This window comes from Orbicella faveolata, unplaced genomic scaffold, assembly GCF_042242905.1.
Source record: "Orbicella faveolata isolate gen_17 unplaced genomic scaffold, um_ofav_v1 contig_1, whole genome shotgun sequence".
Lineage (NCBI taxonomy): Eukaryota > Metazoa > Cnidaria > Anthozoa > Scleractinia > Merulinidae > Orbicella > Orbicella faveolata.
In genome coordinates, this window is record NW_028301536.1 from 14,835,018 (window position 1) to 14,858,137 (window position 23,120).

The window sequence follows — 23,120 nt, forward strand, 5'->3', positions numbered from 1 at the left end:
AACGCTTGCTTGGCTACAAAGCCCTTCAGGTAGCTTCGAAGTTCGCGCGCAACTCGTTGAGCACCGCGCTCTGAACTGAAACTTAAGATTGCAACTCAACTGTTAGTGTCTTTCATAAAAAAACGTCTGTGGAATTTAGCATTGCTGAACTAGTTGATTTGTCCGAAGCAGCTGCAAAGGGTTGGACAGCTAGGTGAGTGCATGTTTTGTTTTTTAGCGATGAAATGTTTGTACGCAAGCTTTACACCTTACATGTTTATAGTCAAGAGAAGACCAAAATTTCTGCCGGGTGTATTATGCTTCTTTGATGTGACCAGTAGAGTTTCCAGCCAAAATGCGGGGATCTTCGCTCAGTCGAAAACTCCAGCATGTAAGAATACTTGAAATTTTGCGGCGGGAAATCAAAATACCGGCAGACCATAATTGTAGAATAAATGAACGATTTTTGAATTTTTGGCAAAACTGCTGGCCGTACATGACTGAAGTTTATAAGTCAAAGTGGTCGAAAATACAATCCATACGCGGTTAGCATCTGAGTTTCAGAATATGAAATTTGACTGTCGTGCGCGGAACTCGGAAAGACCGATGAAAGATGCTGCCGAGGTTGACAATTTTAGGGCGGCGTTGACTCTGGGAATGACCGATCAAACCCGGCCGTCGTAATGAACTCATTGGCATATGCAGAATTGACGTTCTTCGTCTTACGATTACTGACATTACTGGTACGGCTCGGAATAAGTTATTAAAAATACCTTGGGGCTTAATCCACTATGCGTTTTAATTGCCTCGAACTCGGAGTTAACTGAATCTAGAAAAGCATTAAAGGATCAATCTGCTACACTGGATTTGACAGCTCATAAGGACGAGATAAAATTCTTAATTCAGTAACGTAAAGTACAAAGGCTGGTATTATTGTAAACTTCGGCAAAATTTTCAGGAACCAAGTTTGCTGGTCCTGCGAGCTGGATATTCAGATTCAGACTCGTAACGGAGAGAACATCATCAGTCTCTTGCAGCGCGGACTGGAATTTTGTCTGATAGCTGCCAAAAGTGCACGGTTTATTTTGCCATGGGCTTTGTGCATGTGCCGAATTGAAAATAGCTATAGTTAACTTAGAGTCTCTTTCTAGCCAACACCATGCTAGCAAACGGAAAGACATATTACGTTTTGACGGATGAACTTATACTGAAGGACAGACCGGACGCAAAGCTGAGTTCTGCCGCCAAATGTCTTAAAACTTCCCGTTTCCAGATTAAAAAAAGAAATGAAATATTAATTTCCCGTTTTCTTATCTGTCTCAACTCCTTATTGCGTTACCAAAATAAACTGCCTAGTCGTTCACAACCGACAGAGGCCAGTGACGGTGATAGAGACATATTGGTAAAAGTTTGGTGTGGCTATCAGGATGTCTCAAAATTGAGTAGTGTGTGGAACTCGGAGAATTATGTGCGAACTAACGCGTTGAAAGAGGATATGTATAAAATTTTAATAGCGCCAAGGCGTATGAAATTGAAAATTGTTTATTCGTGTGTGAATTCTTTTGTTTTAGTACCCTAGGCCTCGGCGCCATGTCGTCCGTGTTTCTCAGTTTACCTTAAGGGGGGTCCTTCTTAACTACCAATCGGTCATGAATTTATTGTTAAGGAAATCGACGGTTTCTAACCGTCATATTTTGAAACCCAGACCTCCTAAGGATAAGCTTTTTGCACTGATTTGCTCCGTTGAAGCGTCCCGCAAAAGTTTCAAATCAAGGCCAAATTTGAGCAGTCACGGGTTCTGTTTCAGTTTCATACGCCATAGAGCTGTCAGAATCTTATACATATCCTCTTTCAATGCGTTTGTCGGTTGTTTCGAATCTTAATTTGCACATAATTCTCCGAGTTCCACACAGTACCCAATTTTGAGACATCCTGATATCCACACCAAACTAATTCGAACTATTAATCTCTCTCACTGTTACTGGCTTCTGTCAGTCGTGAACGGCTCGACAGGTTAATTTTGTACTAGTAACGCAATAAGGAGCAGAGTCCGATAATATGACGCAAATTGATAATTCAAAATTTTCTATCTACATGCTTAATTCTACGTGTAGGTTTTATGAAACTTGCATTATCATAACGTATTACTGCGCTTTTCAATAACATACGGACTCTAAGATTCAAAGCTCAACCGACAAATGCGTTTTCGCTACCGTCTATCAAATCAGTGCTCGGCGACTCCTCCCAACTTCCGAATACTGCCGAACATTGTTTCGTTGTCTGAACTATGCTCAACGATTTGATTACCGCGCTCGGCAGTAGTCGAGAGCTGAGAGGAGCCGCTGAGCATTTGATTAATAATAATAATAATAATAATAATAATAATAATAATTGTCGCGGCTAATCGCCGTCGCAAAGTACAGCAACGACGCAGCTCAATAAGGTCGAACCGAAAGCATACATTGGCGCCTCTGGCAGCCGCTATACGGTCCATGTGTGACCTTGGAGCACAGCTTACAGCCAGCTGGATATCAGCTGTATGTTGGTTTTTTGCTGAGAGGGGAAAACCGGAGAACCCAGAGAAAAACCCTCGAAGCAGAGAAGAGAACCAACACAAAGTCAACCCACTTATGGCGTCGGGTCCGGGAATCGAACCCGGGCCACATTGATCGGAGGCGAGTGCTCTCACCACTGCGCCATCCCTGCTTCCCTCGGTTGAGGTTGAGCTTTGAATTTTCGAGTCTGCATGTTATTGAAAGGCGCCGTAACCGGTAGACTTTCTACAGTAGCTTTCCTCTTTTACGAGTAAGCAGTAATTCCATTCGTACGATTATAACGAAGGCTAAGTTATTTCTGATTCGTAACAAAAATCGAAACTCTTCCTCTTTTCTTCATTTAATTAAAAGCAAACTTTCCTTCATTCACCATTTAGCACTGCAAAAACGCTCCAAAATAGCAATCCCTTCGCAACTGCTCTAAATTTCTAATTAAGAAGTACCCAGCCCCTTTAATGCGCCGTAGTAACCGCTGGCCTAAAAAACAGCATCGCAGGCTTATTTCCTCTCGTACCCAGCCCCTTGTAATGGAACCAGATTGGGCTAATTGAGGACACTGTGCACGCAAACACGATATGGTGTAGTTATTACCGTAGACATTGTTTACTTGTTTTTAAATCCCGTCTTTTAAATCCAGCAGCCTTGGATAAAATGTTATGGCTCCAGTAAAACCGCCCAACTCAATTTTCTTTCAAGATCTGATAAACATAAAATGGTTAATTTAGATACCTAAAGTCTTGTCGTTCAAAAATTTATATTTTTCGCTCAATAATGAATGTATTAGCGAAACGGCAAGCTCGCTTACATTAGAGCGTCTTACAAATTTTAGCTCTCTGTGATCCAAGGTAGCCATAACTGATTCTTTCATTTTGGCTGACTGTTTTCTGAAAATATTTTTTTTCACACTGCTTGTAATCAGATTCTTTTTATAAGATACGCTGGTTACATATAACAGATAAAGCTGACTAAGCCGAATTAAGTTAAATTTAATCCTCTTTCAAGAGTAAATTGGTCGTCGAACTTAAAACCGGTAATTCGATCTCCCGACTTAAGTATATTGAGTATATTGCGAAATATTATTACTATTTCTAACGAAAACAACGAGCGTGGTCGATGCAGCATCGTCTACTACTTAAGTAAAGTCTTTGGGTTTTTTGTTTTCAAATGAAGATCCCAAAAATTATTTCCTTATTTGTGCTAAAAGCCCTTATACCTCTTAATCTGACAAACGGAAAACGTCTTCTTTGTTGATCAAATAAATTAGCTTGACTTATAGTAAACACTGAATTATACAACACATTTTCGCTCACGAGATCTGTACGATCGTGTCGATGTTATGCAGATTTCGTGTCTGCAACGATTTGACGCGGGGCGATGCTTAATGTAAACTGCAGTGAGCTTCAACAAGCGATAAACTAAAATCACAAGGTGAGAGGTTTTAACTGAACAGATCGAAAAGGAAAACATTTATTCGCATTTTTCTTGCGTTCTCCGGAAGGGAGTCGGCGGTAATTGTGTTTTCGACATAAACAACGTTTCAAAATTGTTAGCTACTATCACTTTAAGACATCGACCATTCTTCGTATAAAGATTAAGATGTGTTTCTGATGCCCGAAATGAAGGTAAGCAGTTTCTATAAAGGACAGAATTTAACAAGCATAAAATATGTTTAAAGGTATTCAAAGACGACTTCAATTAAGGTTAGATGACGAACTAGAAGCCAATAAATCGAACATTTTCAGTGTTTGATCGAGCTTTTTTTGGATAAGCTTAGATAATCTAGCCTGGATGTTTAAACCTCTTATCAAGGACAGAGCGTGCTGGAAACTTGCTTTTAATATACGTCGGATCGATTCAAAATATTCACACACTTGAGTAAAGTAAAGCCGCCAGAGGGCGATTTTGGTCACCTTCAGGAAGTGGTTGCAGTGTAAGCGGGATGAATAGCTAAATAAACATGACTGAAGCAGTCACTCTTAATTCAACTAACAGTTGCTGTCTCGAGCTCAAGCGTTTGAGTAACAGAAGCTGACGAAGGGGTTATCCCTGTAAGGTCTGACTGTCTTTGCCAGCAATATTTAATTAACCACTCTGGCATATTTCTCATCTTTTTCTATCACTGTCTCTGTGTGCTGCGCAGCAAACATCTGTTATGGAAAGAAGTCATCTGTTATAGTCAAACACTTCGAGAGATGAAGACACTAAAACGGCTTGCGTTGGCGGGGTAGCAAGAGATTCGCTTTACGTACGGGGTGGACGAATGGTTCGTGTTTAAACTGAACTGCGCTGAAATATCAAAATACAACCGTGATAGCTAAACCACACAGTAATCATGACAAGTGCTGGGTCTTTCACAGACTGATAAGCAAATTAAATTAAGAATTATAAGACTCACTCTCCCAAGCTAAGTCACACATTCGTATATTGAACGAGTTGTTAGCTCTTCGACGGAACGTGGTAAAATAAATGATTGATTGATTGATTGACTGACTGACTGACTGACTGATTGATTGATTGATTGATTGAAGTTACGGGAGAGAGATAACAGGGCAGCCTGAGTAAAACAAGAGACAATGAAGTTATAAACCGGCCTTTGTATTATGAATACATAAGACAGCAACAAGAGTGTCCACTTCCATTAGTCCGGCCACACCAATGCGTCAACTTTTGAAAAAGCGCATAGTTTTTATGTTTCGCTCTCGGTCCACACTAGCCAATCGAAACCCCATCATCGAAAACGTTGTCCAGAGTAGAGACACTGGAAAACGGAGCCCTATCCGTATTATTGGAGACAACGAAAACAGAGACTCCCGAAAACGTAGACACAACAAGCGCACGCGCAAATGATGGTTCGGCAGAAAAACACTTCTGATGTGATCACCGTTTGACCAAAATTTGCATCGCTTATAATCGAGTTCTGCACGAAAATATCTTTCAATGATACCCATCCCAGATCAGAGTGATTGGGTCAATTAAACTTGAAATATGCACGAAGATGCTTACGAATTTGAGAGAAAAACTCGGAGGAAAATTTTCCTCAACTACTTGGCTACTCCGTGATGAGAATTTCCCGTCCCGATCAGTGATCCGTTGACGGGAATTCCTGAACTGGAGGAATGCCCAGTAGAAGGTCAACAGCTGCAGCAAAAAGATAAGAAAAGGAGAAAAAGGAAAGATACAAAAAAAGAACGCGATGCTAGAGGAATGAAAGACATGCTGTCATGTTGTAAATGCCGTTTTGAGTAGATTGGAGCTAATTTAGCTAATATCCGGCCATGCTGAAAATGTCCAAAAAATGCGTTTTTGCCAAAGAGCTCCGGGTAGTCAATGCCATCTCCCATTTTCATTTCTCGTGGAAGACGACCTGAGTTTACATTGAACTAACCGGACTAAGTGAGAAGTTTGAGCTCAGTTCTACTCAAGTTTCAATGAGAGTTTCTGCTTATATTTTCTGTTCTCCACTTTTGACGTCGACAAATTTCATACTCCACAGAAAATTAGTGACTGAAGAACATTTTTGTACCAGGGAAATTAAAACTTAATGTTAATCGCCTTCGAATGAACAACCTGATTTGAAATTGAAAGTTCATCAAGTTTGTAATTTCTCTTGCCAAGGAAAGACTTTTTTCATTTTTTCAATGGAAAATTACAATTAATACTAGAGCCAGCAAAATTGACACTAAACCTGGGTTGGATTACGTGTGTTTTGAGCGTGATAGACGCTTGTATCAGTTACAAAAGTGTTCGGCGGCGGATGATTCAAACTAAGCTTAGGGCAGCGTATGCGACTGTCGCGTATACTAAGTTTAAACCAATGACTACGTTCTCTGAGGCAGCTTCCAAACTACATCGGAGAAATTAATTTTAAAATGCAGCTTCATTTCTACGGCTTGGCCTACCGTCCACACTAATTCGTCTCGAAAACAGGCTTTTTAAAAACGCTCTTCAAACCGGAGAAATATAAAAACTCCGCCGGGCTTTTCGTTTTCGTGTGGACGGAAAACATTTTGAAAATGGCGTCACGATAAAATGTAACTTCCCTGAGTGACTGAGCTCGAGTTTTCTTCAAACACAAATCCAAAATGGCCAGTGTTTTTTGCGTAGTGTGAACTGAAAACATTTCATGCATTTTCCGAGTGAAGCCGATCCGTTTTAAAGCCCTGGCCAATTGGACTCACAAGTAGACGCAAGTTGAAAACTTGGGTCTGCTTGCGACTCCGTTTGGCCAGGGCTGGCGTACACTTGCGTTGACTTGCGATGCCTTGGGCTCACTTTGGTCGAGATCTTGCAAATTTGCAAGCAAGTCGACGCAGGTTTTTCGCGGTCTGGCCACCCAGCCTAAGTCAACGGAAGTTGAGTGACGTCCATACGTTTTTATAGCAATCTATAAGCCAATGAAATACAGTCTTGAAAGCCTTGAAATGTTTTTTTTCCTTTTTGCGACTACTTGTGTGTCCGTTGAATTCCTCCGGCGTAGTACCAGTGTAAACGGGGCCTGAGTGCGACTGACCTAACCTACTACGTCAAGTTTAGCTTGCATGGGTAGAATGGGAAGACAGTTATCCACAGCGCAGCGTAAATCTGTTATTATTTAGTTACTCACCCTGTTCCCTTTCAGGAACGGCTTATCCCTGGCTTAAAAACAGAATCAGTAACTAGACAAAACAGGTTCGAAGTCGGCTTCATTTGATCCGAATAAAGTGGCAGTATTTCATGAAGATCAATAATAGCAGCCAAATGTTTGGAGAACATTTTAATTACTAAGGAAGAAAAATATATTTAAATTTCCTTTCCTTTCGAGACTTTTTTCTTTTGTACTTTTAATTTAGTGTCGAATTTTTCCGTCCCGCGTGCAATTAAGCCCTAAACATATCTTTAAGTACTCTCGGCAACTATGTCGTATGCTTTTAGAATCATGTCTCGTTTACTTTCCTTAAAATGTTAAAGAGCCAATCAAATTTTATGCGGTTACGGCATGTCGACAAACAATTAATCTGATCAGGAAACACAGAACAGAAGGACATCAAATAACATATTTGCACGCAAACACGGACAGCATTTAGATCGTGCAAATGATTGCCGGCGCTTTTAAAAACGTTGTTGAAGTCGAAACGGGAAGATTTTCATTTGTAGTAAGTTTATCAGCTTTTGGTCTTTCCTATAGATGTAGCGTGAGGCGGCTAAACTGTAAAGACAAGGTAATTTTCCGTTCAGTTTACGTACATGTTAATTGTTCGGTAAGTTGTTTTTCTCGAATATGTTTACTACATACATGTGTTGGCCTAGTTCCAGTTCACGAGTCACTTCAGGTTTGACGACACTGTGTGCCTAGGTGATGCAAAAACAAATCAATAATGAGACGCGACAATTCATGCACGGAACATTAGATCTGGCGCGTTTTCTGACTTATTTATCGACACAGAAACAGATGATTATCCCGAGCACGTTCGCGATCAATTCTTCGATATTGACGAGGCTGGCACCTGCTTCTAATGTTTGCAGTTCAGGCGTCAATAACCTGCAAGAAGCCAAGTTTGGGGGCTCACGCAGGGGCGGCGAGACCGCTAGAACGAGTTAGGAAACTGGGAGCAAGGAAACTTTTACATTCTCGTTCCCAGTGTCGCCTGTCTCTCTTAGCAGGGGGGGGGGCCTTGGTACAAGAAAAACTGAGGTGGTTGGCTAGGTTCTTGGGCTAAGATTTTCCTAATCCAATACAGGTTTCCTTCCCAGAATTAAGTATTTGTTGAACAAGGACCTTCAGGAAATTCAAAACTGGCAAACAAGAAGAATTTTCAGTCAAGTCGTACATAACGAATCATATATATCAGAATGCAGCTTAGAGATCGACCAGTGGATATTTTTTAGAATAAAACCAGCTTCGAATCGAACTAGCGAGGATTATCTTAGATTTAACAATATTTCAAATGTAAAGAATGTAGTCCTCAAATTTAGCCGATTAAGTGTTGTGTCGTCAGCCACCATTTCCTCGTGCAAAGGCCCCTTCGGCTAAAAGAGACAGGAGGGCTCTGGGGACGAGAGTTGAAGCAGGAAACTGTCAAAACGCTTGCCCCAGATTCCTTGCGACTCCATCGCTCACTACTTGCGATTGAAGTGCAGGCTCCTCTTTTCCGAACTTGCTTCAATTTTGATGCGATTTGTCTAGAAATCAGTCTCAATTCAATGGATATAAATTTAAATAGACCTAGTACTTCTAACTCAAAGGACCTGTTATCGAAGAAGAGTGAAAGCAGTACATCGTATTCAGTTTTGTGCCGGCCTAGCTATTAAGTAGTCAAACTGGACAGCAAATCCTGCCTTCGTGCAAAAGGGTGTTAAAAGTTAAGGTTTTACACTTTGCTTTACTCGCTAGAAGGGTGTTAAAGAAGAAATTTTTTTTTTTCCCGGAGCCTGGCAACCAACACGTGAACGGAGTGAGATTATATTATTCAATGTTTTCTATTTTCCTTGTTCGTTCCATTTATATTGCGTCTAGCTGTCAGCATTGTGTTGGCTGTTTTTATTCAACGTTTGCGTTTAATAAATATTAATTGGCAAACTTCAAAACTTCAGCCCGCAATTGTTTTAGAGCACGTACAAAATTCAAATCTATCAATCCGGGCAGCTGTCAAAATCACACAAAATTTAATGAAACGATAATTTGTACACAAACGAAAGATTTGTTAAGAAAACTTTAGACTAAAATCTCTTTGTTATGCTCTTGAGACTTGTTTTAACTTTCGCGGTAATCCATCGCTTTTGATGTTAGCCTATCGACGGGGGGGTGATCTATATTAAGGAGGCATAATTAATTGTCGGGATGTTAGGCAAAAAGGTAATGATTGCGACGTTGATCTAACAACAACGACGAAAATTAATCATAGTTTGTCCGTTTTTGCCGTCATAACTGCTAAGAAAATGCCCAAGTCGCTCGGTTGGTATCGCTCAAAGTTAATTAAGTAATCTTGCGCTATAGATTTCGCCTGACGTGGTACACGTCAGGAATTTAGCAAAGGTTTAAAAGGATAACCGCGTCAAGAATTTTCTTTAGTAGTCTAAATACTGTGGAACTTCGCATAAGTTTCGCATTGGAGATAGAAGAAAGTGAAATGGTTTCAATTTCGTCACTTTTCAAGGCCGACGCGGCCAATGTCAAAATGACTCATTGTTTTAATTTTAAAATAACCTCATATTTAAAATTTTATGTTTGCAGTTTTAATCTTCTAAATTGCCGCCAAGTTGGACTATTGAATTTGACATCTCGCTTATGATTCCGGGTGCGCGGGGCTTATAGTATCATCAACTTTAGGTTTAGGATCTGGGCTAGTAAATTTTCGGTACAAATCCACCCCTCCTCATACTCCTGTTGATTGACTCTTCGACAGCGCGATTTCATGCCACGGCTCCGTGCAACTTCCTGTTTGAATTGCTCGAAAATTAACAAGTCTTGAAAAGTCAAACAAAGAGAGCGCGGGCCGAAATTAATAAAAGCACTCATTATATTTTACGAGCGAACTCATATGCATGGTCGCAACACAGGTGTTGCTAGAGCAGGTTGTTACTCATTCCAAGTTGGTCTTAATAATTTCGGTCCAGTTGAATTAGAAATCAGAAGAGGTCGCAATTTTAGCTCCTTGTGACAATTTCTCGAGGTTTGTTCTTCTCCGCCTCCGTAAAACGTTTGATTATAATTCTGTTGATCGTTCTGCAGAGGTAAACAATTTCGCTAAAATGTGACTTGAACGTAATCTTAGAGTCATCAAAACTTGACAGTCCGTTGAGTGATCTTTATATGGATAAGCCGATGTCAAAGTTGCCTTGCGAGACAATTAGCCTCGCTAACGCGCGTTCACAATAGAGAATCGTGTACCTTAGTTCTCCGGCAGTGTCTTTAGGACTCGTCACGACCGCCCAAAGTGAGTTCCGAGAAATGATCATTACGCTCGACCTTAGTTGGATCCCGGTTTGGATTCATTGCGTTAATACTATACTGGGATTAAGGTTTTCGCATCATTACCTTTGCCTGTTATTTACGCTCCACAGAGCTTTTGCATGGAGAAATAATTCCTGTTATTCTCAAATCGAGGTCCATGGATTTGACGAATTCAACGAACAGCACCAACTGCGTCGATCCAGCAAAAGATGCTTCGCTTTATACATCGCTGGTATTTTATTTTATCATCGCAGTCTTCGCCATTTTCGGGAACGGGCTTGTGTGTGCAGCATTCGCCACCAACAAACGCCTCAGGATTCTGACCAATTACTACGTCGTCTCTTTGGCAGTGTCTGACATTCTGGTCGGGAGCATCAATATTCCACTCTGGATGTACATCAATAAAGAGTAAGTGAAAACTGTTTATCTCTAAGCGCCCGGAGCGCTACAGACAATTATCTTGAGTGAAAATTAAGTATGTCCTTGCTTCCTTCATCGATCGATTTGATGTCCTTTAGGGACTTACGCAGGAAATGGGGACTGCTTTTATTGGATTTATTTTTTTTAGAAAAGGGACATTTTTTATTAAGCTCCTTGTCGTTGCCGCAAATGCTATCAAGCGAATTAAGTAATAAAAGAGGAGTGTGTACACGATCGACAATTGGAACTACCCTGACGATTAGAGCCCCCGAATATTGGATAGGGGACTGTATTAATATCTTGTCACGTTATTTAAGAGGGTTCTAATCTATAAGTTTCACATCAGCGTAGTTTTTACAGACAGGATCTTTTCCGTGGGTACTGATATTATACGTTGTTGTAGCAGGAAACTGAAGGAAAGCGACCGACAGATATTTCACACCTACAGCACTTAATTATATTCAAACGAGCGCGAATAAATTATACGTATGTACATAAAAAAAATCCCGCTAAAGAGAGAGAGAATCAATTATCGGCCTATTATCCTAGAACAGCAGTACATGATATGGACGAAGCATAAATCACGTGGTCCAAAAAGAGCAATTTCCACGTCTAAACAAATCCATAAGACGGAAGACTTGGAGACAATCTTTTCAGCGCCATCTGCGGCATGCAGAGTACAGTGATATTTGTTTACATGACTCCATTTCCAAGGAAGCCCTCTGTTCAATTGACCCATGCACATTTTATGCCCGTTTTTCACCTTCTGTTAAATTTACCTTAGTCCAGATAGAAATGGATCGAAACAGCTGAGATTAATAAGTCATATCAAAATAGGTTGAGTTACCAAGCCGTTGAGTTACCGAAAAGTGTCTATAACATGCAGAGATGGCGGTTGATTTTGACCTGTGTAAACATAATTTGTACAGTCTCCCACGACTGGTATGAACAATCTGTTTGATGTTTAACTGTGAAAGGGATATTTTTGGGCATGACTTTGGAAACGATCGTCGACTTAAAACGTGAGGTTTTTGCCCCATCGACAGCGGGACCTATTTTGAGCTCACAGCAGGTTTTCCCGAAAAAAAAAAAAAAAGAAGCATATGCCGGATGGGGGTGGCTATTTAAAGAAAGGGTGACCTAAAAGGTGATAGCGAAAACTTTATCTCTGATTAATTAGAGAGACAACTATATTTTCAATGGCGTGGGAGGCGCAGGGGGCCTAATGATTAGATTTGGACTTGTTATCGGGTGAGCCCCTGCTCAAGCGCTGTCGCTCTTTAATGTTCTTGCTATCTAGAGCATGACAATGCTGGGGCTTGGGAAAGGCGCATAACCTGCGACGTCTAAGCATCCCACGATCCGGGGAGAGAAGCAATTCTTACGTCATGAATTTGTCGTTTGCCTGAGGTTTGAGAACAGGACTCCTGACCCAATATAAACCCTCTTAGATTTCCGAATGGACCCAGCTGACATAAACAGAGAGCCGGAAGCCGGTAAAATGTCTACTGATTTTCGTGAACTTGTGGTTGAGAAGTCAGTTTCTGGTGCATTCTTTGACGTTCCCCTCTGTCACTAATCCGTGAAACGGTTAACATTTTTGGCTACAAAACCGTGAAAAGAGCACACATCTCAACGATTATTTTCAAGCTGTTCGTTATCTTCTCAGTTTTAGTGCCTACAGTGGCCGCCTACACGGTTTCTCGAAATAAACGTTCTGCTTACGTAATGCGTTTTCAAGGTCAAAGAGGTTTTGCTTTTTCGCCTGTGTCAAGTATAGTAACAAGCAATGAACTAACCGGACTCATATAGAGACCTAGTAGCTTGGCAGATTTCTGCAACAAATCCTCACAATATTTGAAATGCAACTCCATAAGACGACCGCAGTCTCAGATGGAAAAGCGTGGGGCCTGAGGCGAGTGCTGACGAAAGTTTTTCTTTGACGTCACTGATCAAAGTAGTGCTCAGGCTCCTCGCTACAAGAGCAAGGTGAAATAGCCAGGGAACTTAAGCTAACTTTGCAGGTGCGAACCCTTACAAGCGCCGGTTATCGTCTACAAAATGATTGCCATTGTTGTCTTTTGTCTTTCAGCTGGTGTTATTATTCCACGGATCTGTACGAATCTTACGTTATCTTCGATGTCTTGTGTGGTACAGCTTCCATTTGGAATATGACTGCCATCAGCATCGACAGGTTAGACAAGCAGTAGTTGAGGATCTTCCTGTTGTTAGTAGAATTCTACTAGTAAACTAATACAAATGCTGCAATCTGATTGGCTGAGCTACTCATAAACTATCAGCCATTAGTATAAATCTACTATCGTTCTGTCACGAATGGCGTTCTCTGATTGGCTACGCTACTCACTAACTACTCTGTTGTAGATAGTGAGTAGCGCAGCAGTAAGCGCTTGTTAACAAAATGGCGACCGTTTCTTTGCGTTTTCGAAGTGTCTGTGAGGAGGATTTAGATAAAGTTTTGAACGACCAGTAGATTTATGCTAAAACTATTAGATTATTCGCTCTCGATTTCTATGTGTGATAGCAGCCCGAGTCAACTGCCGCGCGATAGAAATCTCTAGCTCATAATCTAATTGTTAATTAAAATGCGGTGGCCAGAGCTCGTCCATATAATGGCAACGTTTTTTAGCTTATATAGTGTTTCAAGGAAGATTTAGAAATATTGCTAGAAATATGAATTCTTACGAACCGTAAAGACAGGAAACTGACTGTTATGCGACCTTAAAACCTCAAACTTTTTCAATGTACCGATGAGCGCGCGTGTTCAAATGCACAAGTAACAATGCAATTTTACTTAAGCATCAAGTCTGATCATTACGACGTTGAGAAATGATTGGAAGTCTACTAAGACAATCAGATTATTCGCTCTCGATATCTGTGAGGTGATAGTTGATTCTGCCTTCGGTTTCATCAACTATATCACCTCATAGAAATCTCGAGCTCATAATCTATTTGTTACTTATTAGATACTAGCTGTGCAGTGCGTGTTCTTGATTTGTGTAGGTAATTCCTCATGTTAGTGCGACTAAGGATTTATATTGCGAGTCATATTTGAAAATGACTTCAAATTGCACGTGCCCTTAGGCGAATTAGGCGAAAGAATTTTTAAATATCACAAGAAGTGTAAATCCTTATGTGCTCTAGCTTTCATATGATTGTTCATTTATTACATGACGTAGCAAATGACGAGCATGCCGGCATTAATTTGGACTTCAGTGCAAATTTTAACGATAAATTGGCCTGTTCTAAACCAGTCACAATGAAGTAATATTTCTTAAAAATATTGAAGGGCCACAGCCAGAATAAAGCATGTTAAAAATTTAAAACGATCTCTGGCTGAACGATTACAAAATTACAAGTTTTCGACTGCCTGAACTACAGTCTTCGACTGGTAAAATGTCATTCACATTTTACCCGTGGAAGACTGTAATTCAGCCACTCCAAAGCTTGTAGTTTTTTAATCGTTTCAGCCAGAGTTCGTTTTAAGTTTTTACCAAGTAATATTTCGTTTCCTCTGCACGCAAAAAAAATAAATCGAAAACCATTCAGTGGAGGAAGACAGGAAAATTTGACGTTATAGGTGATAAAAAAAGAAATCACTTCTCTAAGTTTTAGTTCTGTGCGTTTTCCAAAACATCAGATATTTTTCAAAATGTTTTCACAAATTTACAGAGTCCAATATGGAGCCGCGATGTTCGTGTGCCTTTCTGGAAAACCAATATGGCGACCAGTAAACAGTGTAACCAACTTTGGTTTTCTAACCAACTAATCATCTCTACTGGACAAACAAACTTTTACGTAACCGCTTTACCCACTACTTAAACTTCCCAAATGGCTAAAAATCACCTGATAAATATCTATTTTTATGACAAACGCGATCGTAACTTTCTGCCAGGCACCGCAAAATACGCTGGTTTCCACACAAAGGACGCTGTTGAGCTGAAAAGTTTTGGATTTTAGAACGCGATCACGTTACGTGAAAACGATCTATGTTCTCAAGCATATAATAAAGCGTGAATTTTCTTAAAGTTCTATTCCTGTGTTTATCTGCAGGTTTGCAGCAGTGGTTTACCCTACAGTTTATAAACATCGCATGAAGAGCACACAGGTCGCTGGATGGACAATCTTGTGTGTGTGGGTTTTCGCAACGTTCGTGGCCGTGCTCCGACTTGAAGTTCAAAACTTCAACTATGCCATGTTTGTTGTAACTCTCAGTTTCTTTATACCCCTGTTGATAATTCTTGTATCTTATGGGAGCATTTACCGCGTGGTCAGCTACCGCGCAAAATGGACTGGGTCAGTATTAATGGAGATCAAACTGGCGCGAACTCTCTCGATCGTGATTGGTGCGTTCATTCTCTGCTGGGGGCCGTTTTTCATCCTTAACATCGTGACGTATTACTGCAGGACAAGCTGCAACTTTGAAGTAGCCGTGAAGGTGATTAAGTGGCTCCAATACGCAAGCGCCTGCATTAACCCTGTCATATACACCATACGGAATCGTGAGTTTCGTTTCACGTTTCACCGGTTGGTCTTCCGCTGTAAATACAGAAATGGCAAGTATGTGTTTAATCCCCAAGTGAAGCGTTCAACGCAATGTGGTTGCTGTCAGCTCGGAGGTCCGTTAGATGCGGATTTTGGCGAGACTCGATCGCGGTATCCGACATATACCGAAGACGTTTCGATTTACAATTCGAACCGTCGACCTCCATCGGCGCCTTCCAAAGTTCAAACGATACCACTGGGCTTTGACAATTTGTCTGCGTCAAAACAGTAAGAAAGTAGTGGCAAATACCCGACAAAAATCCCTTGCTTTGTCCTTCCGTGTCTCCGTCCTTCAAGAAGTAGACTCATATATTATACTCAAGAAAAGAAAAAGAAAAACCAGACGACATAAAGAATATGACCTTCCAATCCAATGACATGAAAATGCACAGTCTGATTGGAGTTCTACTTACGTGATGCTTGCTCGCTGCACTGCAGTAAGCCTCCTTAAGACAAAACAGTGAAGACCTTAGATGCCTTTTAATTCAACGAGTAAAGTATTTTTGTTTTACTGTTAGTTTCAAAGCTAGATTTGCATGGACAAGATAAGGTAAAAAACCTGCGGAAAATTTGTAATTCTTTACAAGATTTTGTAGTCTCGTTCACCGACTAATTTGACCATACTGAAAAGCCCACTTCTATAATACGCATTCGCATTTAGCGCACAAGTAACAAAACCATTTCATTTCGCTCGGGTTTGTCGTTTCCAGGCCACGTATACTAAGACAGCGTCCACACTACACCGGAGAAATTTGAAAACGCCGTTTTATTTCTTCGGTTTGGCGTACCGCCCACACTAATCCGTCACGAAAACGGAGCTTTCGAAAACGCTGTTCAAACCGGAAGAATTTGAAAACGCCGGCTCTTCGTTTTCGTATGGACGAAAAACATTTTGAAAAAAGAGCTTTTCCAAAACGATGCAGTTACGATAATCATTTGATTTCCCAGCCCGAGTTTTCCTGGAACACAATCCAAAATAACCGGTGATTGTTGCGTTTTTAAATTCCCGTAGTGCGGACGCAAAACGTTTGATGCATTTTCAGGGTGAAAGCTCAAATTACTCATGCGTAGTGTGGATGGGGCCTGAGTAAATTTAAGAGAACTGTGAATACAATTGATTGCGACATCCCTGAAGCTCCTTATCTTTATCCTCGAAGTTGCTAAGCAACATCATTTCGTCACGTTGGCGTGACTGTTTTCTGCATATAGTGCTTGGACTTGGTTTTGATTCAGTGGATAGTAAGAATCAGACAATCTTCGATCGGAGGCTTTGACGAAGATTTGCCGAGGACAGCATCTATTCCTTCGATCGAAATAGCGACGTTTTGATGTTGTCTCTGTTTTCTGATGAACGAAAAGAATTCGCAACCTTTGGGAAACGTTCGAGTATTCAGGTCTTTTGTCCGACAACAAGCAGAAATTGTAAGATAGATTTAAGATATTGACGCAAGAGAGACGGCTCTGGGCCAGTCTGAGCGTTGCAGTAGAATATGGTCTCCAAGAGACTTCATTCAGTCTTAAGACTCAAACCCTGGGTACATTTTATAATGTAAGTAACATAGCTGTTCATCTTTTAATTTCTCCCTGCTTGGCATATGTACAAATTAAACAATGGTAAGAGAAAATCAAAAACAGGAAAGGGGTAGTTTTTCCACAGATTATCTCCTCTTATTGTAGGATCCGTCAGAGCATTAGGCTCGATTTCCGCCGCTCTCTCGAGTCTGATCCATCTCCCTCCCCGAAAAGGAAGAAGAAGCAGTGTGGACTCCTTTCCCGAGCAGCGACTGGTAATCGACCCTATGAGAGGATGAGCAAACAAGTGACTGTGAACAACTGGGAAGAGGGGACGCTGATGGAGTAACATCAAGATAGCTTTCATCTCTAAGTAGAAACCAATCTATACTGCTACTTGCTGAGTTTTATAATTCGTAGTGAGTCCCAATCGGAGAATTTGAGCCTTCGTATCGATCCCTCTGTATTTCCATATTGAACCTTTTTTTTTTTTTTTTTTTTTTTTTTTTGAAAAACTTACAGTTTGTTTTAACCAACTCAAAATCTTGCAGATGTTAGGTCGGCGGATTAAGGTACGAAATTCAAACTAAAAAGCTCCTCGGCTTAAAGGGGGTCTCCCAGAACGGTTCAGTGGTTTTACGTCATTGGTCTAAATTCTCTAGGTGATGGTTTTAACCTGCCTTGCCAGTGGTAAGTAAATAAGTCATTATTTTGATGTTTCCGTCACTCACCGTCGACGGAGAAGAATAGTTCCCTCAGAAATTAAGTGACTTTATTTTTACTTTTTGGTTTGGCAAAAGTCATCAGAAAACTAGTGACAAGATTAATAGTTACATATAATATTGCCATACTTAGTTTTACGTTTCCTTCTTATATAGAATAAGGAAAAGTTAATTACCTGAGAGAAAACCACAAAAAGAAAATGAAAGGGACCCTGAAACGGATAATATTTCTTATTAGTAACTTGCGATAACCATACAAAAGCAATGATCTTTAACACTGCTAAAGGCGCAGAAACAAACGTGTCAAATGAGGGAACTAAAAAGTCAACTCTACAACAAACTATTTAAAAAAGCTGTTGCAGAGTCATGCAATCTTAGGTAATAAACGACTGGTCATACAACGATTGAAACAGAGAGTACTTAACGAAAACCACGACGACTGCGGCAACAAGAACGTGACCAAACTAACGGTTTATTTAATGAGCAGGAGAATGGCTATGAACGTGCATTGTAGATCTTTGTATGTTTCGTAGCCGTCCTCTGCAATCCAGCAACGTGAATTCAGCAAAACAATTAACAAAAGAACTAATATAATCAAAACAGTGACAATTAAAAAATCTTTATTAGAAGCTGATTCAGTTATCCTGCATGATCAATAAGTAAAATTTCTCAAGCATTTCGTACACTGATGATTATGAATGATAATAATATATTTCCTTCAAAATTTATGTCATAATGACAAATATTGCAATTTTAGAATCATTTTAAAAGAGCTGAACAGTCTGTTACCAGGCTCTACTCTTAATTTAGTAGCGCAGTTTCTCACGCGCTGCCGTGTTCGTGCACGCGCATGTGTCGATTCAAATTCCCCGACTGTGAGAACTTCAGCTGACATATCTTGCACTTGTATGGCTTCTCGCCAGTGTGAGTCCGCAAGTGTTTGGTCAGCGTGGAGCTGTCTGCAAATCCACGGGCGCACATCTTGCATCGGTAAGGCCGCTCACCAGTGTGAGTGCGCATGTGCGTAGTAACTGAGGAGGACTGAGCGAACCTATAGAGATAAAACAAAGTGATAATGTAAAGTTTTGTGTTCATATTGGGAACAAGCTTGGACAAAACAAGAGTGCGTTGTCTAGATAAACAGACTCATAATAACCGTCATAAACAATAGCCTCTGTTTTACGCGAAAATGTGCTCGTATATTTGTCCACGCGGACATTATCTGTTCCGAGAAGCGAACAAACTTCCGACCGATAATGTCCAAGGAAACATTTTCGACCTTTTTTTTGCGCCAAATGAAGGCAATTGCGTTAATTATACTTCCAGTATATTTCGCAACACGCGCAGTTTTGAACCGCGGGGATGGGGGGAGGGGGGGGGGGGAAAGAATATTTGATGGATTATAAATTTAGATGTACTTTGAAATACGTCAATATATCGTCCCTATATACACGTATCATAAACGTTTAATTATAACGAGACCCCTTATATTTCTATACCAAAACAACAGAAGCACAAAAAGTTAACTGCAACAGAGAGTGTAGGCCCTGCGGACCTGCTTTACCGTACCTTCGATCGCACACCAAACATTTAAATGGCTTTTCGCCCGAGTGGATTCGCAGATGGGCTGTTAGATTGGCATCCTGAGAGAATGACTTCATACAGATGTGACACTGGTATGGCTTCTCTCCTGAGTGAGTGCGCATGTGTGTGCGTAAGGTGGAAGGGCGGGCGTACACCTTGTCACAAAGGCGGCACTTGTTTGCTTTTGTCCCAGGCTCATCCGAACTGTCATTTTGGGATTGGACTGTCTCTTCTTGGAATATGGGCCCTGAATAGAAATCCTGAGGACATTCTGGGTCATCCGGGTTAGGTATTGCATTGGACAGGAAAGCTGCAGCATCAACATTTGTGGTCTAAAGAAGGGGAGAAAAAAAACGTCAAAAACAAAAATAGTAAAGCTTTTACCGTTTGCCATCGAATTTTCAAAAGTGTTCAGCGTTAAATTCCTAATTTGTAATCAACACATCGACTTGCAGAAAGGTAAAGTTCGTAAGGAAAGTAGACTCAAATTCAGAATTCAAATCACCAACTGAATACTTGTGATACGTGCTGTCTCCAAATTATGAAAACTTACATGGATAGGGATGTGCGACAATCGGTAAGGAGAATTTTGTAGTTTAAATTGAAACAAGGTCTCTATTAAAGTTAGTCTTTTTTGTGCCGCAATTTTGTTATCGTTATATTTCATTGATAGCTTGTTTTAATCTGACCCTTGTACATAAGTTTGGCGTAAATTTTATTTATAACTTATTCGTTTTCTTCTTACAAATAAACTAAACTTTTGACGCTGGTCCTGATGGACTGGAGAGAATTAGGTGAAAATTCAAGACCTATCTGTCGAGAGAACGAGTGTTGATTTATAAAGTCTTTCATCCAATCAAAAAGCTGCGCCAGCTTATTTTTCTTGTTGTCATAACAGCATGACTAAATGAGAGTATGTCATGTTGCAACCCAATCTGATTTGTGCATCGTTATCAAGTACTTAAATGCTATTGGCTTCTGACTTTGATGTTCAGCGATAATGTATGAAGTGTCTTCACATGACGTCATGCCAGCCATATTGGTGTCACAAAACAATGAAACGCCAGCCATGTTGGTGTAACAAACCAATCCTGTAGGAGTTGGACACTCTTCTTTTGTAAACACTTTCTTTTGTTATAATAAATTTACATGGTAGCTGGCCACGCGAGGGAAACTCTCTATACCGGAGGAAAAAAAGAACGTTATAAAAGCTTACAACTGTTGATAATTACAAACCTGTGGTTGCACAATGGTAGGTTCACTTGTAGAAGGGTTCCACTGCGAGATTTCCACTGGGTTCCCCATTCTAGCGCTCCTCTCAGCGGCCGCGTGTTTAAGGGACAAGAGGATCCCCGCTGCATTGAACCAGGCATCTGCAGGGTCGTCTGACACCGGCGGTTGCCCTTGAGAGAGAGGACTGGGAAACAGAATGAGAGGAAAAATATCAGCTTAGTACCCAGGCGTTCCTTTCCAGCTCGCTCGATCAATCTTGTTCCCAGGCAATCTCTCCTTTGCCACCCTTGTCGTTATGACAAAGGAGGCAAAGGAGAGAGCCTGATATCGAGGTTGCTCACTCTCTTTGGTGCGAAATTTGCCTGACGTCATCAACAAACAACTCGTTACCAGGTCCCGTTACGCGCACTTCGCGCTCGCTTAGAGAAGATAACGACTAAAGATTTGCCTGAGAAAAAGAGCGCACAGTTACACAATGTACTGGTTATGTTTTTAAAGAGCACGTCAGAGTCATGCATTCAGTTCTCCTCTCAACATTTGTTCTTTCACCGGGACGCAATTCACTTTAAAGGGCAAAAACCATTTCTTGAAGCCATCGATATGTAACTGAGATCTTGTAAGGTTCGACTATCCCCCAATCTGTAAAGGTCGAACATACAGGGGATCAATACTTCACTTGCAACCAAAATAGCGCTCGTCACGGCTTTGGGATGTTGCCGCGGGAAGAAGATCTTGATTTCGCAACACGAAAAGAACAAAGCAATAAGCCAAGTCACGATCAGTTTTTCTGAACGTATCAGTTTCAGTAGAACGATCGAGTGAAATAAAAGAAAGAAATCGCTAGATGCTATGTTAAATTAACCATTGCTTGTTAACTTCTGACTCTGAAATACGGCGTTTCGTTTTCTTTTCTCGCCTGATTCGCGTCATCTTTACTCAATATTTCGTTGGGAACCGTGTTGCGATCTCATTAGAAAAGTACGACTGGCAAATTGTGCTTTTTTGATTTGGGTTTTCAACCAGCCAAATCCTTGAGAAAAACAACAGAAACCAAGATGTAGCCCGATTTTATGAAATAAACTCTAAGGGGATGCCAGAGAAATGAATCATTCAGGAATTAACTCAAGCAAGCATGATATTTCTTAACATACTATTTCTTAACAGCAAAATTTTTAAAGGGAGAAAATACCTGAGTAATTTCTTGTGTTTGAATAGTTTCAATATACATTGCGAACCTTCTTGAATCGCCCGGGTGTTTTTTTTTTTTTTTTTTTTGCTTTGCGAAATCGACTTAAAAATTAAATAAAATCAGGACCGTTTCTCCTTTTTAGAGCATTAATCAATTGAGAAATAGTATTTATTTTTTTTGCGTTACCAACGACGAAAAAAAGTAACGAAGTTCATTTATGAGTTCTGTGCGGTTTAACGAGCTATATACCCACCAGCCCTGAAATCTTTAAAGTCGACGACGCCAAAAAAGAAGGAATTCTACATTTTTTCAGATAAATGCCAAAATTAAATAAAATGCCTAATTTCGAAAAAGATGGTTTCAACATTTCATAGTAGGAACGAAAAAAAGGCAAGTCGGATCACAGATGCAGTTGGTTCGTCCGTCTCGGAAAAAAATGGCGCAGATATTTCCAAACGATGCGTTTAGTCTGTTTTTCTTGCTATCATTGTTTCGGAAACTTTCCCTTTTCTTACCTGATATCTGCGCTTTCACTTTGATTCAGTTGGTTGTCTGCTGAGTGTAAGATTTGTTGAGGACCACATTCACCTTCAGTAACATCCGAGCCTCCCCAAAGAGAACCGCAAGGAACAGGACTGAAAATCGCTCTTGGCAGAGGGTTGTTATTTGAAGCCATCGATATGAAACTGAGGCCTTGTAAGGTTGGACTATCCATACCACAACAGTCGAGCAACGAAGGGAAACGATGCCTTGAATCTTACTAGGAAAAATGAAATTGGAAACTTTTTGTCGAAGGACACACTTTGCCCTCGGGCTCCAAAATATCGAAGCAATGCACTTAGAGCCGGCTAGCTCCTCTTAAATGGGACAAGATGGGATAAGTGAAAATGTTGAATTCACATGCAAATATTTAGTCGCGTCGGTAACCTTTAATGCGATTCTGAAAGAATGAGAGAGTGATTTGATTGGTTGACACTCCCTGACTGATAGGTTCGACTCGCAATTTTCTGGCTAAGCAATGCAAAATTTTAGTCGAGAAACTGTTCTTGTAAGCAAAACATTATTGATCTATCTTGGTACTTTGTGAAAAATAGTACGTTTCGTTTCACATCTTGTCGCATGTTGTCAAAGAACCAAATGCTTAATAAATAACCAGGAAATTACGCTAAATACAATTGCAGTTTTTTCGGTGTTTTTGATCATCTTGCGACAAGGCAAAAAGATTCAGTATTTTAAACATCCACCTGATTGGTCAAGTCTTAAACCAATCAAGTGAACCGTTACATTTGGACCACACCTTCTCGAGTTCTGGAGTTAATTACATCAATTATTTGTTTCCTTTTTGAGATGCCCACTAATCCAGTAATCCGTTTAATAAGCAGTGGAGCCTCCCTATCTATAGAACTCAAATCATTTTTCCTTGGATACACTTT

The 23,120-nt window shown here is 40.5% G+C and overlaps 1 protein-coding gene across 5 annotated transcripts; it reads left to right on the forward strand.

The window, feature by feature from the left end:
* The first annotated feature begins 79 nt into the window (after positions 1 to 79).
* LOC110061294 (histamine H2 receptor-like) lies at positions 80 to 17,086 on the forward strand. Of its 5 annotated transcripts, none has more exons than XM_089291324.1 (4): positions 80 to 193; positions 10,618 to 10,872; positions 12,977 to 13,078; positions 14,956 to 17,086. In XM_089291324.1, exons 2-4 carry the CDS (start codon positions 10,622 to 10,624, stop codon positions 15,677 to 15,679), a joined length of 1,077 nt encoding a protein of 358 aa, XP_089147450.1. In that variant the 5' UTR covers positions 80 to 193; positions 10,618 to 10,621; the 3' UTR covers positions 15,680 to 17,086. The 5 variants fall into 5 exon arrangements, with proteins under 5 accessions (XP_089147450.1, XP_089147441.1, XP_089147455.1 ...); XM_089291315.1 differs by having other exon boundaries at positions 130 to 193; positions 10,575 to 10,872; XM_089291329.1 differs by lacking the exon at positions 80 to 193 and adding an exon at positions 7,402 to 7,732.
* Positions 17,087 to 23,120: the final 6,034 nt, after the last annotated feature.